We start from the raw sequence: 15,860 nt of genomic DNA, 5'->3' as shown, positions 1-15,860 counted from the left end.
GCGCTGAGGTTACCGACCGGCAGCGCCGCCGCCTCGGTGCCTCCTCCCCCTCCCGGTGCCTCTTCCTGCCCCGTCAGGCGAGATTTACCGCCTGAGCTGGAGAAGCGAAATGAAATCGACGGTGCCCACGGCCCACCGGCCCCGCCGGGAGGAGAGGGCGGCACTACCCAGCTTCCACCCTTCTCCTGCCGTGTGCCTTCCCCTGCGAGAGCAGGACACCCCTCCCAGCACGAAGGAGGATCCATGACCTCTCCCTATCTCCTGAGGTGCTTCATGGCGAAGTATTTCTGCCTGGAGATGGCCGGTGTGTGGGGTAAGGGCAAGTCAACCCTTGCCAGCACTGGGCAGCCAGCCCAGCTCCATCAGCTTGCACTGGGAATCTGCAAGGGGAGCTAATGGAGATGGGTGAAGGTGCCCAGTGCAGGCTGCTCTCTGGAGGATGGATGCTGGTACCCATGGCAGGATGCTGAAGGAAGGGCTTTTCCAGAACAGGAATGCCCCAGGCCTTCTGTCAAAGTGACAAAACTGCTGTCCCAAAGCAAAGGTGAGGCTCCAGGTGACCTCCTTGGAGCAACAAGACTGAGCACATCAACCACTCCACTCACCCAGGAAGGTTTTGGACCAGGAAGCGCTCCTGTGTCCCATGACACTGCAGAGCTTCCCTGGACTCAGGATTTCCCATTGTTGGCTCAACTTGGCCCCATTAGAGACTCAGGAAAGGGGCTGAGGGAGAGGCAGAACTGCTCTCAGCCAGCAGCCTGAGTCCCTGTGACCAGCACCCACTGGACAGTGGCCTTCTTCCCCTAAATTGCCCCTTTCTGACAAACTTCCAAGCTCCAGGCTGAAAGCTGCCAAGCAGGAGCTCACTGAGCTTTCCCAGAGGTTGAATCTCTTGCGAGAAGGCACAGGTGAGTTTGCCCTCCTGCTACATCAACTTGGAGCCACAGTGCTTCTAAACCACCTTCTGTGTGAGGGTGAAGGCAGGAAGCATCTCCCTGCAGGGATGGCATCTCCACAGAGCCCAGCCACAGCACAGGCTCTTTTCAAGGAGGTGACTGAGGAGAACCCAGGGCAAGGACCAAGCTCTGCTGAGGCACCTCCTCGAGCCTCCTGAGCTACATCAGCAGAGGGATGAGCACCAGCAGGATGAGGGGCACAGGGTGTTCACCACCCAGTGCAGTCAGCAGCCACCAGCAGCAGTCCTGGCTGGATCCAAGTTTTTTCCAGGATGAGAGAAGGCCAGGCTATTGGTATCTGAACTTCTAAAAGGGCACCATCTCCCAGCTTTGTCATGCAAGGATATTCAGGGCACAGAGGGAGCAGCTGTCCCCTTTCAGCATCAGAGTGGCTTCTGTGGAAGACTAGAAGCACAGAGGAGCTCCAGGTAAGCTGCATCCAAAGCCCATTCCCCAAAATACTGGTTCCCACATGCTGGAACATTCTGAGCAGCAGTGCAGCAGGACAGGTACTCCAGGAGTGGGACAGACATCCATGTGCACAGATGTTCCTGTCTCTGTGCAAGCCCAGGCACACCAGGATGTCCAGAACAGCATATCTCCTCTGGTCCAGCACAGAGAACAGCAGCCCAAGCACCAGGGGTGGCAGCCAGGCCAAGCCACTGGCAGAGGCAGCAATGCTCCTTGGATCCATCCCAGCCCTGGCTTTGCACTCAGAGCCCAAGGCCCAGCTTTTCCAGCACTGATAACAGCTCTTGGGTTGAGCAGAATTGTTCTGTCCACATTCAGGCTTTGGATGCTGCCCTGGATGTGTGTCCTTGGCAGCAGGCTGGGATATTGATCTGCATCTCTCCAGAACAGCTCCTCCGAGGGCGAACCAGCAGCCTGCAAGAGGCACAAGCAGAGATCCCTGCCCAAGGCAGGAGCCTCAGCTCAAATCAAATAAAACCCAGTCTGCATAACAGGACCATTGACTGAGCAAGCACAGAGAAACCAGGTCAACTGAGCAGATAGCAAGGTAACACGCCAGGCTGGGGAAAAAAGGAGCATGGACACAGGGTGACAGCTTCCATCCTCACTAAGCCTCTACTGGGGTCTGTGAAGAAAGTTCTAGAATCAGAGCACAATAAAAAAGTTCCTCAGAAATTGCTCCTCAGACCTGGTTTAAGGGCTAGGGTTATGCTTAGGGTTGAGAGAGCCAAAGAGCCCAGAGCTCCAGGGACACTGGTGCTGGAAAAAGCAATTGCAAGGGCATTGCACAGGGTGATGTACCTGTGGCAGGAACCTGTCAGAGACTGGATGCTGCACATCTCACAACTTCTTGGATTGCCAGTGCCTGTGTCTGGTGGGAGGGGCTGGCTGGGCTTGGCTAAAGGTGAGGCCACACCCTGCTCATCCCCAGACCACCCATACCCTGGCTGAGCTGTCAGTCATGGACTCCTGGTGTGGTGCTGCTCACCTGGGCCCTGACTGGCCAAGGCAGTGCCACCCCAGGGGCGGGCACATGAAGGGCTTAAAGGATGGAGCATGAGGCCAGCACATGGTCACAGCCCATAACCCTTCATGGAGTGGAGTTGCCTCAGATGAACACTACAGAGGCCACTCAGCACCAACCACACCTGTGGTTTTTGGACAAATACACCTCTCAGCTCTCGTCCTTTCAGCCTCCCATTCAGCTGTTCACACACAGCCACCTCCCCCAGCTCTTCTGAATTCCAGGAGAGCTGCAGCACCTGGTCTGGTGTCACCCAGGCCTGTGTACAACAGCATGAGCTGCTGCACATGAACACTCACACAGACCAAGGGAGGTCTCTGCTGGAGCACGTGTGGCACCTCCTGGGGCCACCACCTAAAACAAAGCCACTGCACCATCCTTCACAGCCCACCTGTCAGCACTGGGTCGAGCCACAGTGTTTAAGATATGATGGTGTTTCTCCTTACAGATCCCAAGGACACCTTTGGTTTTCCCACTCACCACAAAGCCTCCCTAGCTCCAGGCTTATGTAAAACCACCTCAGCACTGCCTCAGACTAAAACATCTTTGGCTTCTGAGCACACAAGCCCCTTACCCAGCTGGGGAAGCACTTGAGGATTTATCCATTTCTCAGCCAGACCTGACTTCTCACCAAAGCAGCCCTTACACCACCTCTCCCACCTGCTGCAACAAGGCTCCAGCCTGCTCAGGACTCTGCGCTTCCACCTCCAGACAGGCTTTCCTTGGCAAGTCATAGAAGGACCATCTCTCAAGACCAGGGATAACGAGTCACCAAACACCTAGTGAAAGCCAGAACTAGCAATCCCTGTGCTTGGTTACAGCCTCCTATAAAACAGTGTAAAATAAAGTAGTGCCATTTGCCAACAGTGACTCCTGTACCAGCAGTAGGAGGTTCTATACTGAACCTGCAGTGATTGCCCACAGTTGGCACCCTAAGCCGCTGTCATAGGTAACCAAAAAAATATACCACAGAAACTCCACCCCAGTACCAGTTCCATTTTTCAGAATGAAATAGAAACAATATTCCTGTTAACTAAACCATCAGCTATAACCATTTAAAATCACAGTCAAAACAAACAAACAGAAGTAACAACTACTCCCATGTTACTCCAAGCTCAAGCTGTCAACACCAACATTTGCATTTTACATCCTCCCTCCTCGACGCACAGAGCAGCACACCCTGATTTAAGGTCATGGACAGGTACCTTGCATTTGGCATGGGGCAGAGGGAACACCAGCAGAGAAAGGAGCCAGTCCTGTTGACAGCATCCTTCTGGGAAGAGCAGCTTTTCCATCTGGAGATGGCTGCCAGGTCGCACCGTGGATGTACACAAAGAAAGCAGCCAGTGAGCACACGTGTTAATCCGTTATTATTTATTAGCTGTACAGCAGTATATTCTCCTTCCCAGCTTTCAAACCCCATTACATATTTTATAACAGTATTTTTTTCCCATGTTGGCTTCCTAAAATAATGAAAAATATCACACAGTACAGCTAAGTACAAAAATGCATCAACCTAGAGTCTGATAGCTAAACTGATAGCTCTCTTAAAAGCGATACATAGAAGAAAAATTTGTTTGAAATCAGCAAGACTGAGGCTCTATAAAAAGCTTACATATTTTAACATGTGACATTTTCATATACAGGCATCATTTGTATTTCACATTATTCCTTTTTTTGTCTTTATCAGAGATTCAAAAATTGTAGAATTACTGACCTATTAATAAAATTTCCTGGCCCAGGTTGAGGGCTGCAGTGACCCACTCATAAATCACCACTTTTGTCTTAACATAGGATTCATAAACACAAAATACAACTACAAGATAGAGCAAAGAAAATGTATTTGTGAAATTATAACTCAAAAACGTTAATTATATGTTTTAAATTGGTTGGACGGTCACATCCAGAGGGCAGTGGTCAACAGCTCAGACTCTGGATGGACAGCAGTGACTGGTGCCCCTCAGGGGTCCATACTGGGACCAGTGTTATTCACTATCACCGTTAATGGCATAGATGAAGGGATGGAGTACACCCTCAGCACGTTTGGGAACACCAAGCTTAGGGTGCAGTGACACACCTGAAGGACAGGGCCATCCAGAGGGACCTGGCCCTTAGGAATCTCATGAGGCTTAACAAGAGCCAGTGCAAGGTGGTGCACCTGGGTTGGGGTAACCCTTGGGATCAATCCGGGCTGGGAATGAACAAATCCAGAGCAGCCCTGGGGACAAGGACCTGGGGGAGCTGGTGGGAGAGACTGGACATGGCCCAGCTGTGTGTGCTGGGCTGCATCCAGAGCCCTGTGGGCAGCAGGAAGGGGGAATTCTGTGCCTCTGCCCCACTCAGGTGAGACCCCACCTGCAGTGCTGCATCCAGCTCTGGGGTCCCTGGGACAAGGAGGACATCGAGCTGTCGGAGCGAGTCTGGAGGAGGCCACAAACACGATTTGAGGGATGGAGCACCATTCCTATGAGGAAAGACTGAGAGAGCTGGAGTTATTCAGCCTGGAGAAGAGAAGGTTTGGGGATGACCTGATTGCGGCCTTACAGAACCTTGCAGGGATCCTACTAGAGTGCTGGAGAGGGACTTTTGGCAAGGGAATGGAGAGACAGGACAACAGGCAATGGCTTCAAACTGACAGAGGGCAGGGTTAGATGGGCTATTAGGAAGAAATTCTTCCCTGTGAGGGTGGTGAGGCCCTGGAACAGGTTGTCCAGAGAAACTTACTGCCTCATCCCTGGAAGTGTTCAAGGCCAGGTTGGACAGAGCTTGGAGGAAGCTGGTCTAGTGAAAAGTGTCCCTGCCTGTGGCAGGGGGGTAGAACTAGATGGTCTGTAAAAGTGCCTTCTAACCCAAGCCAGTCTAAGATTCTATAAAATACATTTTTTTTGTGCTTCAAAACCAGATTTCACATGTGGGTTTCTCTTGTTCTGCAAGCAGTAGTTTGGGTACATATTTTCTCTACCTTATCAACAGCTTTTCCAACATTTACACTCTATCAATTCTCTTGTCACTTAGTTTGAAAGGGATTAGAATACTGGGGTTTCTTTAAACTGCATTTTTGCATACCTCTTAATTAATGGAAAAAGATTAAAATGTAAAAAAAAAAAAGTTATTTACAAGCTTGACCATTACAGAAATGCTTTGCAGAAAGCAAAGCATATTAAGGACAGAAACCAGTTGGAGCATGCCAAAACTACCATGTGCAGCCGACTTGGAGAACCGGAGCTACTCAGTGGGAGAAAGCAAAAACAAAAAAACAAAAAACAAAAAACCAACCAAAAAAACATTTCAAAAGTCTAGAACCCTCCCAAGTCTGCATTTACAGTTAAAAACACTACTGAGAGAAGAGGCTCAAGGACTCTGGGAACTGGAAGGGCAAGTCCGGAGTGGTTTTCCACATACTCTAGTCAAGGCTTCCACTTTTGTATATTAAAACTTGGTGCCCAGCTTTACAATGCAGTTCAGAGCAAAACTAAATCAAGCATCTCAGAGGAAACCCTCAAGGACTCCAAAATATTTCCTAATGTTCCATGATCCTGTAATGCTAACATAAAACAGCAAGTTCTAGTTAAATCACATTCTAACATCGTTTTATTTCCCAGTATGTTTGGTAAAATGGTCTAAAATGATGCACTTCCCAAAGCCAAGAAAAAAGATTAAAAGGAAAAAAATAGATTTGAGCCGCTTAAACACAGCCCAGGCCAGTTCAGTCAGCCAACGTGGTCTTCCTCCATCACCGGTCCATCATGCTGAGAATCATCTCAGGGGTGAGGTCTCCATTGGGAGCTTCCACTACAGCAGGCTGAGCTTCCTCCTCTTCCTCTGCTGTTTCTGCATCAGGTTCTTTCTTCACTTCAACTATAATGTTTTCAATTTCACCAGTGTTCTGGTCTTCAACCTGAATGATTGCTGCAGCTGGAAGGGCAGAAACAAAGGAGGAGAGGGGGAGAAACAGATTATTTTACTGTTTCCAGAGCCAGCCTGCATGCCTCAAGCAGGTCTTTCGTAAGACTATTCCAAGGCAAGGGAAGGTGAGGCCCACAGCAAGCACTGCCACATCAGTGGGGAGCAATTCAACCCACCTCACTCACCCAAGCATCAAGCATTTATTTTCTTGCCCCTTTATGAAGATGGGCCCCCAGTGCCACAGTTCCAGTCTGCACTTTCATACTAAAACATCTTTCAAACAATGGATATTGTAAAATAATGGATGAAATCAAACCCCATATCAATATATGGGCCTAAGACAAAACTTAAACTTCAGAGGAAATTAGTGATGACAAATTCAGCATTAAATGTTTCCACAGAATAACCCCAGAGAGAAAACAGGCCACACTTGTATCACTGAGCACACAGCCAAGCCACTGAGGAAGCCACCACCTCCTCAAAGGAACTAATTTCCCTTTCCCATCCTACTCTGTGCCTAAAATGTATTTACTTCGACTTTGCACAGTTACAATGTCTATTCTTAACCACATCCCTGTGGAGCTGAAACAACACCTGCACTGGTCCTTGCTCAGAACCAACAGCCTGAAGCAAGTTCAGTTGTGGCAATACCTGCAAAAGCCAGCCAGGTAAGAACACCATGATGTTTTTACTGCCACCTGTTTTCCCAAAAAGAAGTGAGCAGTTTGCACAACCATGAAATGAAACAATACTAAACAAACATAATGGCCTTCCTTTCTTAGCCTGGCCTGAAGTGGCCATGCTGCCTCTGGGAAACCCTTGCAATAAATTTCAAGGTGAGTTCTTAGCAATGCAGAGACAAGTACAGTTATCTACTTTTTAAATAATCTCATTTGCAGTGATCACAACTACAAGAATGGCCAAATCCAAGGCAAAAGGTGCTCAAGCAAGCAGGGTAAGGTGAGCTTCAATCAGTGACTTACGCTGGGATTGTTTTGGTTGCGCAGCAGCTTTGCCTGGTGGTCTTCCTCTTCTTTTCTTACTGGGAGGTGGTGCAGGAGCCTCTTGCTCAACTTCTGGTTCAGCTTCAATTTCTACTGCTGTCTCCTCCTCATCTTCATTATCATCCAAATCTGGTTCAGCATTTTCCTCTGTAAGAAAGGATGTCAGATAAATCTTCAGTTTTAACAAGAATAAAACACATCCATCTACAGAGAAGCACCATCAAATCCCATCCAAAAGGGACGGATTTGCAGGAGTCAGCTCAGAGAAAGAAGGCAAGTAAGGCCTTTGTTCAGAAGCTGTTGCCACAGACTGTTAATCTGTTACCCTCACTTAGAGAGAACAAGCTGTCCTTCAGAAAGCAAAAGGTAATTTAATTATGTTAGATTATGTGATAAAAGCTACTCTGCACATGCACAAAGGAGCTCAGAGACAACAGCACAAGGAAGACCAAATAACACATGGCTGGGCTACTCCCCAGCCTATCAGAGGATCCAACAGCCCATCCAAGTCCCACCTGCACAACACAGAGGAGCACAGCATTGCTCAATGGAAGGTGGGAGCCCAAATTCACAGCTTCTGAGGAACAAACTTCTTGTCCAGGACACTCCCAGAAGGAGTGTCCAGTGTTTCACACCAGGTGTGAAACCCATCCCAGTCATGGGAAGCAGCTCTTGAGATCACCTTTGGTACTATGGGAAGTTAGGGAATTCCTGGTTGGGACACAATGGGATGCAGCAGGAAGGCCATTTTGGATCACAAAGGATTATTTGCAGGATGTTTAGGGGAGGGGATGAGCTGATTTCAAGAAGTGTGGGGAAAATAGAGGGGCAAGAGGATAAAAGAGGTAGATCCCATGTAATTGCTGTAGCAGCCATTCCAGAATCCCTGTAAAACAGGAGAACCCCAACAGGCATCCAAGAGCCAGTCTCCTACCCCTCAAGCTCTACACTTCATTCTTCACAACACTCCTTAAACCTAATAAGTGAGGACCATCCACACGTTCAGAATGCTCTGGACAAACCCAGAGCAGACAAAAAGCAGTGAGAGATGTCAGAGGATAATATTTGGACAGCAAAATGGTTGCCCTTAAATTTATAAGGCTGTTCACTACAGGAGTAGCTTCACTCAAGAATACACAGGCCACAAGGATAGTCCCTTTTATCTGACTAAAGGCAAAAACCCCAACCCACACTAGAGCACGTACATGCTGCGTGATTTTACAATCACTCAAGGGATACCCCCCATGAGGAATTTTTTTACTGGATTTCTCAGGTCCCACCTTTTTAGAGGTTCTTGACAATCTCCCCTCAACTTAATATCCATCAATTAACATTCTGTCTAATGCTGGGCAGCCAGGAGAAAAACTATCATTCACTGTTTGGTCTGTCCCCCACCCTCCTTCATTAACACAAATAGGTCTATTTCATCCCAGCTTTGCTCATAATTTTTAGGTATTCAGTAGTTGCCAAACCTCATGAAACTGCAGAAATCCAAATAAACACAACAGTGACTGATGCAATTCCTCAAGCAGGTGATTAGCACATCTTTCTTACAGCTACTCAGCTCTCACTGGTCAATTCTTGGTATCTATCAAATGACTTCTGAGGTCAACCCACACTTGCCACTTCCACTGAGGCTGAAGGGATTCCCTCAGCACAGAGCCCGGCATCCTTTACTGCGTATCATCAGCTCATTAAAAAGTCTGACTTTTGATGAGCTTCTCCTACAAATATCTGCTTTAAACTCAGACCAAACCAACTAAATAAAATGCAAGTTTTCAGAACAGGCTGAACTCCCAGGGAGATTTCAAATCAGATACTAAGAATGCAATACTCCAGAATACCACATTTTGAATTACCTTCCATCAGTTATTTTACCCTGCCTCCATTACCTGTTCATGTTTTAAATGCACAATTAGTTACATGTGCTTAATTCACCTAATACATTTTTCTAAACATCTATACAAACATGAGTTTAAGCATCAATTTCTATAGTTTTTGAATCAAAGTTTGCAAATCATTTGATCATACTCATCCTAAAACTTGTTTGCCATGTGAGATTTTCAGATATGCACTGTCTAGCCAGAAATATCCCTGTTCTCCCAACCTACACCCCTTGATTAATTAGATAAAGCACTCCAGATAAAAGACTAATCAGCAACATGCCTTCTGCAAAATCATCTTTGAACTGGTTGGTCTTGAGACTCTACTTGGCTCTTCCTGCTGAAGACATGATGAAGTTTTTCCTCTACCAGGAGACAGGAGTAGGACTGAGTTTTTCCTTCATATACAGTATTAATCTCCACCACTCCCTTGGATGTTGCCAGCCTTTCTCCACAGAAGTAGCCAAACTATTCAGTGGTGGAGTTGTCTGGACATGCCACCCAGTAATGCTGAAGAATGATCAAGTAACATTTCATAGCAATGCACTGCAGAATCCCACAGCCTCTTTTGGGACTCTGAAAAAAATTACCAGAGTTTCCCACACAGGCAGGGCAGGAATGGCACAGCTGACACAAGGGGTGTCAGACAGTGTTTTATAAACTACTGTCTTGGAACAGGCCTGGGACAGCAGACTCTATATTATCCCTCACAGGCAGTACATCTCTCTCTACTTGGCCATGTATCACCATATTCTGTGTTTGCCAACCAGACAAGACTGAATTTCAAGTGCCAGAAGAAACCTGCAGAACTGGCAAACCAGCAGCTAACACATACAGTGAATCACAGACCTGTAACTCTCAGAAGGTACTGAGCTGCTCTTACCACTATCAGAAGAATCTTCTTTCTTAGAACGCATCTTTCTCTTTCGGCCACGTTTGCCTTTCTTTGTCTCTCCTCCATTCTCTCCTTCCCCACCATCTAGGCCAGAGCAGTTATCAGCATGTCTGGCCATTGTGTTCTACTCAGTGAAAGATCAAAAACACAAGAGAAGTTAAAACATGCATTGAATTCAAGATCAGACATTCTGGCTCTGTATTTTCAAACACATTTCTGGTAACTATGTCTTTCACTTTTTTTTTTTAAGAGACATTCTTTAGGGGAAATGGGTACATTCATTAACTTTACGAATGAAGTTGCATTTCCACATTGCTCATGATGTGAATGCTAATGTTTGTTAGTACTAATTCTCAATTCTCTCTCCTCTCTTTCCCTCTCAAGGAGAAGAGCTCTATTAAAAGACTCATATTTTACCCTTTACCTCGCCCATCTTTCCTTTTGGGTAAACATTTCCCTCCCCTTGACTAAAATAGCTTCATTCCACCCCAACCCTCCCCAGTTCAAAGCATATTCCCTTACCCTGCGAGTGAATGTTTTGCCACACTTGGAGCAGACAAAGGCAGCAGGGACGAAGTTGGGGTCGTGGTATCTCTTGAAGTGCATGTCGAGGAGCTGCTTCTGGCGGAAGGTTTTATCACAATGGCTACAGGCATAAGGCTTTTCTCCAGTATGGGTCCGTTTGTGCATGACCATGTGCCGCTCCTGGCACGGACAGGAAAAACGGAAACTCGTGTCAATGGATACAGAAAAGTGAATTTTCAGCTAAAACGAGGCCAAAATTTTATAGTTAATATCAGGAAAAGAATGATTCCACAGCAATGCAAGAACATCTTGACTGATGGCATATTCAGTCCTAGCTATTCCCATCCTACATGGACTCTTATTCCTTGGTCAAGGGGTACATCAAGGTTATGAATTAGAAGGTTCTTCTCTACAGGACAGAATCACATCAAGAAAAGGCCACTTGTACTCTCCTTTACACCCTTCAGAAAATTTAGACAGCTAATCTGATCTTGACAGCTGGTTGTCATCCTGTTTTTTTAAGTTCTTCTAAGCCTTCTGATGTTTACATTCCTGTAATGAACTTTCTTGTGCACTTTATGTAAATAACTTATTGTTTTGCATTCTTTTATGGAGGAGGAGAAGTTTGATGGTTTGTCCAGTGTCATTGGAGAGGTGGCACTGTCATCCTCCAATCCACTGTCACTTTTGGAAATCTATAAATATTGGAGTCAGAATTAAACTTTCCCTCTTTTTTACCTTGGAGAGTCCAGTGTCCACGTAGTTTTATTTCGTGTCCTAGAGGAACATCTGGTCAAACATAAAAGCTAAGATTTCCATCCCATACTTTCAGCTCCTGTCCTAACACTCTTAAGGGGCGCCCCCAGCTCACCTGTCTGCAGGCATAATCACACTGGTCACACTTGAAGCGCTTCTCGTTCTTGTGGGACTTTTGATGCTGGATGAGGGCATACCTCTCATGGAACACAGCGTCACAGTAGCGACACTTCTTGCCCTGCTCAATGTAGGAATGCTGCTTCCGCAAGTGGACACCTACAGGAAAAAGAATCAAAAGCTTTCACCACCGTGGCTTTCCAAGCATGAAAGATGAGCCTACAGTCCTTCAGTGATCCTCCCAAGCTCAGACAAAACAGTGGAATTTAGGATTCAACTAAAAACCTGAAGGACTCGCAAGTAAAACCAACTAGAACCATTTCTAGACAGAAAGAGCTCCCAGAAAAAAAAACTCCATTAAGATTTTCCACAGATTTGGTTATTACTTGCAATCTGTGCTGATTCAGGATACTTGAATTTGATGACACATGATTGTCAAACTAAAGTGTCTTATGGACTGTTATGTTTAAGACTAACTTGAATTGCCTGGATACAGCCAGAAGCCAGGTAATTCAGTGGGGGGGGAAACAGGATTTTCTGCAGGATTAGAAATCAGAGTGACAGGACTAGAAGGCAACAGGGATACTAGCAGATAATCCCCAAAAGGTTTTAGTCACTTCTTTAAAATCCTCCAACTAAGAGCATACCACAGCTGCACCAGGTAGCTTAGGGTAGATTAAAGCATTATTAGAAGAAAAATTCTTCATAGCTAACATCAGTTTTCCTCTGTTGTAAATCAGCTTGTTTGCTCCTGACATCAACTGACTGCCTTCCTCTCAAACTGCCTCTCACTGTAGCACTTCTCTTTACTGGAAGGGAGCCTGCCTTCCCATTACTTGGGTGATAATTCTGTTTAAAGACAGAAAGTTCTGCCAAATCGTGGCTCCTTCCTTTCCCTCAGCTGCTCTGGGCATGATATTGTTTGTCACCTTCTAGAAACATAAGAGCTTGCCTGCTGGAATCACACTGGGTACTGCTCACTAGATCAGGAATGTCCTACTGCAAGGACTCGAGGCTTTTTTGAGCACACAGCTCCAAATCCTGGAAAGTTAACTACTTGCTCGAATTCACATCTTTTAACTTGATGAAAATATCTCTGCATGAAACAATGCCCTCCAATGTGCAGGAGGTTAAGCCAAGTGATCTTGCTTCTTAGATCCCAATTCTTATGATGTTGAAATCTCAGTCCAAGTTCAATAAATGCCTTGCATTTATGGGCAAACAGTAACTTACCTTGTATGCTTGGGAAAAAAAAAATCAAATAATGAGAAGAAACTGAAAATTGTTCTAACTTGCAGCAGCTATAAGCTAAAGGTGTGTTTTACCAGCCCCATATGTGAAGCTGTGCTTCATGTTGTGTGGTTACCAGACTGGCTATTGGGTTAAGAGACAGCAGTTGGGTTATATGGACTCTAATTCTGGGAAGTTTTGTACCATCTTCAGCAAATGGCCACGTTTGGGAGACACATACCCAGGTCACTCTTTCTCGCTATAACAGTATCACAGTGAGGACAGTGGAATTTGGCCACATTCTCCGTGTGCTTCTGCAAAATGTGCATCTTCATGGTACCGCTCTGAGTGAAGCGAGCATGGCAGATGTAACATTCATATGGCTTCTCTCCTTCAGGAGCAAAAGGAAAAAATAGAACAAGTACTTTTATTAAAAAGAAATCTTACCAAGAAGCCCCAAACAACTTCCCAGAAACTTGCAACACACAGCTGGACAACAGAAATTGTAATTTTACAAAGTGCTCAATATTATCTTTCTCTGCATGTAATAGCTCCAGTAAGTGTCTTTCTACAAAGAAACCAAAGTTCAATCCTTAAGGAAGTTAAATTATTCTTACTCTGAGAAATACAGGCAAGATCAACATGCTGACAGAAGAGAGCAAGTGACATCAGATTTTTTGGGGTGGAGGTTCTGAATGTTCATGTATACATAAAAGGGCATGTTTCTCCCCATCAATTTTAGCAATATGATTAATTTGGCAGTAACATTCTGTGCTAAAATCATCCCTATTTATATTGAAGAAAAAATTAGCATCTTTATGAACTAACATGCATGAGATGCTTTTAAAAATGCACTGAAGCATAAAACTACAAATGGCTCTACTCTTCAGCTGGAACACTGCAAACAGAAGAAGCTTCTTCTGTTCATACTAGAGATGCCTGCATTTTGTCACCTCACAGTCAAACTAGAAATCAGAATCTGCCAAGCTCATTTCTCAGTTTTAAATTTATAAGTGCTTACAAAACATGGTGCATTCGCTTCAGCTACACACTTTATACAGGTTTTATATTAAACTACACAATAGTATTTGTTTGCTATGTGTCAGCAACACTGTAGCCTCAGCACCCTGACACTAAGAGAACACAGAATCAGTACCGGAGTGGGTCCTCATGTGCCTCTTCAGTTTGTAGGTGTCTCTGCTGGCATAGCTGCACAGGCTGCACTGGAACGGGCGCTCGCCAGTGTGCGAGCGGATGTGGCGTTTCAATTTGCTAACCTGCAAGCCAAGGGCAAGACTCAAGTTAGCACAGATGAGCAGGCCAGATTGCCAAAAGCACAAGTAACCAGTCAAGAGTTTAAGGCAGTTTATATTTACTTAGGCACAAAACCAAACAAGCACATTTCAGTGCCATTTTCCCACTGCTCCTGCCCACTCTACCTCGCCTCCCAGCCGTGCCTGATGCTTGTTCCCACACTCAATGAGGCCTTTAGACTCTGTGCTCACCTTACTGTTATTGATCTGCATCTGAAGACACCCTAAAATTTTAAAATATCCTGGAGACACACAGGGAAGTGGTGTGGGGAAGCTTAATTCTTTTCTGCTCCTGCTTTTATTTAGAAGGTACAAACCCAGCTCAAAGCAAGAACACCAACGGTATGGCATTTTCTACTCCAGCCTGATCATGCTGCTTAATCACCAACTAATGCCTACAAAAAGCAGCATGACCACATAAGGACCAACTTGGTTATTCTTTCCTAATTTATACTATGAAAACCTCTGCAACATAACTTATTCAGCACTCAAACCACAGGACCTGAAGTGACAGCACTGCAGGCATAGCGTGGGCTGAAAAAAAACCCTGAAGCCCCTACACAAGCTCTCCCACTGTAGCCTTCTTCCACTGCAGACATTCCATTTTTTTAAAATTATGTAGCTCATCATCTGGCTCAAATTTCCTTTCACAGTATAAAAGCCGTCCTATAAAATATCTAACAATATTGCATGGAGGGAAGGCATTCAAGAATGTCTAATCTGCTCAAGCAAATTAAGCTATCATCTAACATTAGCAAAGCTGCTTTTCACCAATACTGAGACAAAGGCTCATTAGTTTTAGCTACAGACACCTTCATGGCATAAACAGATGATGTGCAGAATGCATGTTTCTAAAATGGGAGAGCACTGTGGACTCAAAGGACATCCCACTGCAGCAGGAAATGTCTGTCTCCTTCAACATGAAGCACAATACAATTCCTGCAATCAGCTTAAAGGACAAATAATTTAAGAAACTGTGACAACTATTGTTTCTAAAGAGGAAATGGGTATCACCTAGAATTTCTGTAAGTGATCTCAAATTGCTTTCTGATTCACTGAGGAAACCCCACCATTTGCTTCCAAGAGCAGCCCTGATTTATAATTTCTTTTTCCCAGAGCCTTTCAACCAAATGGCCAGAGAGGAAATGCCTAAGAACAGAGTTTGTAACAGATGGTGAACAAGCTTTGAAGTGCACAAGGAAGCAGTCAGCACTGTAACAAGTCCCATACCTCCACACTGGCATAGTCACACATGGAACATTTGAATGGTTTCTCGTGGGTGTGTTTGTAGCGGCGATGCCGAACCAACTCTCCACTGGTCACAAAGGCCATGTCGCAGTCTGGGCACTTGTGAGGGCGAGTACCTGATGGTGTGCAGCAAGACAGGAAGACAGTGACACAGAGATTTAGTGACAAAAGAAAATATGGGGCAGCACCGGTTGTGGATTTTTTTTTTGTTGTTTTTGAAGTGAATTAGAAAGACTGTTTTCATTTCTGAAAGATTAAATTAGAGCAACAGAATGCACAAAAGTCAGAGGTTTTGTAAAAATAACTAATGGATTTAAGATATTAGAGAATTAATATCCTTTCAGTGAGGAAATAGACTCCTTTATTTTTGTACCACTTGGCTGTTTACACATTAGAAACCAGCTAGTCAGGCGTAAGTTCAGTTAGCAGAAAAAATGAGGGATTATGAATTACACTCTTTTTTTTGGCAGTAAGGCACTACAAGCTGAAAACATGAGTGCTCACGTCCAAGGCAAAGGGAACATTTCTATAA

General features: G+C 45.3%; 1 protein-coding gene across 8 annotated transcripts in view; it reads right to left on the bottom strand.

The window, feature by feature from the left end:
• Nucleotides 1-3,808: 3,808 nt before the first annotated feature.
• CTCF (CCCTC-binding factor) overlaps nt 3,809-15,860 on the bottom strand; it is a 34,628-nt gene continuing 22,576 nt past the window's right edge. For all 8 annotated transcript variants that reach the window (XM_030955762.1, XM_030955759.1, XM_030955765.1 and 5 more), the window contains 8 exons: nt 15,311-15,444; nt 13,924-14,044; nt 13,009-13,158; nt 11,536-11,696; nt 10,662-10,844; nt 10,128-10,263; nt 7,341-7,508; nt 3,809-6,366 (listed from right to left, as the gene is read on the bottom strand). In XM_030955762.1, coding sequence (XP_030811622.1) covers nt 6,185-6,366; nt 7,341-7,508; nt 10,128-10,263; nt 10,662-10,844; nt 11,536-11,696; nt 13,009-13,158; nt 13,924-14,044; nt 15,311-15,444 — 1,235 coding nt within the window. In that variant the 3' untranslated portion in view covers nt 3,809-6,184. The remainder of the gene's footprint in view (nt 6,367-7,340; nt 7,509-10,127; nt 10,264-10,661; nt 10,845-11,535; nt 11,697-13,008; nt 13,159-13,923; nt 14,045-15,310; nt 15,445-15,860) is intronic.

The sequence above is a fragment of the Camarhynchus parvulus genome, chromosome 11 (assembly GCF_901933205.1).
Source record: "Camarhynchus parvulus chromosome 11, STF_HiC, whole genome shotgun sequence".
Lineage (NCBI taxonomy): Eukaryota > Metazoa > Chordata > Aves > Passeriformes > Thraupidae > Camarhynchus > Camarhynchus parvulus.
The sequence above is the reverse complement of the archived record's forward strand: the minus strand, read 5'-3'. Positions and strand labels throughout refer to the sequence as shown.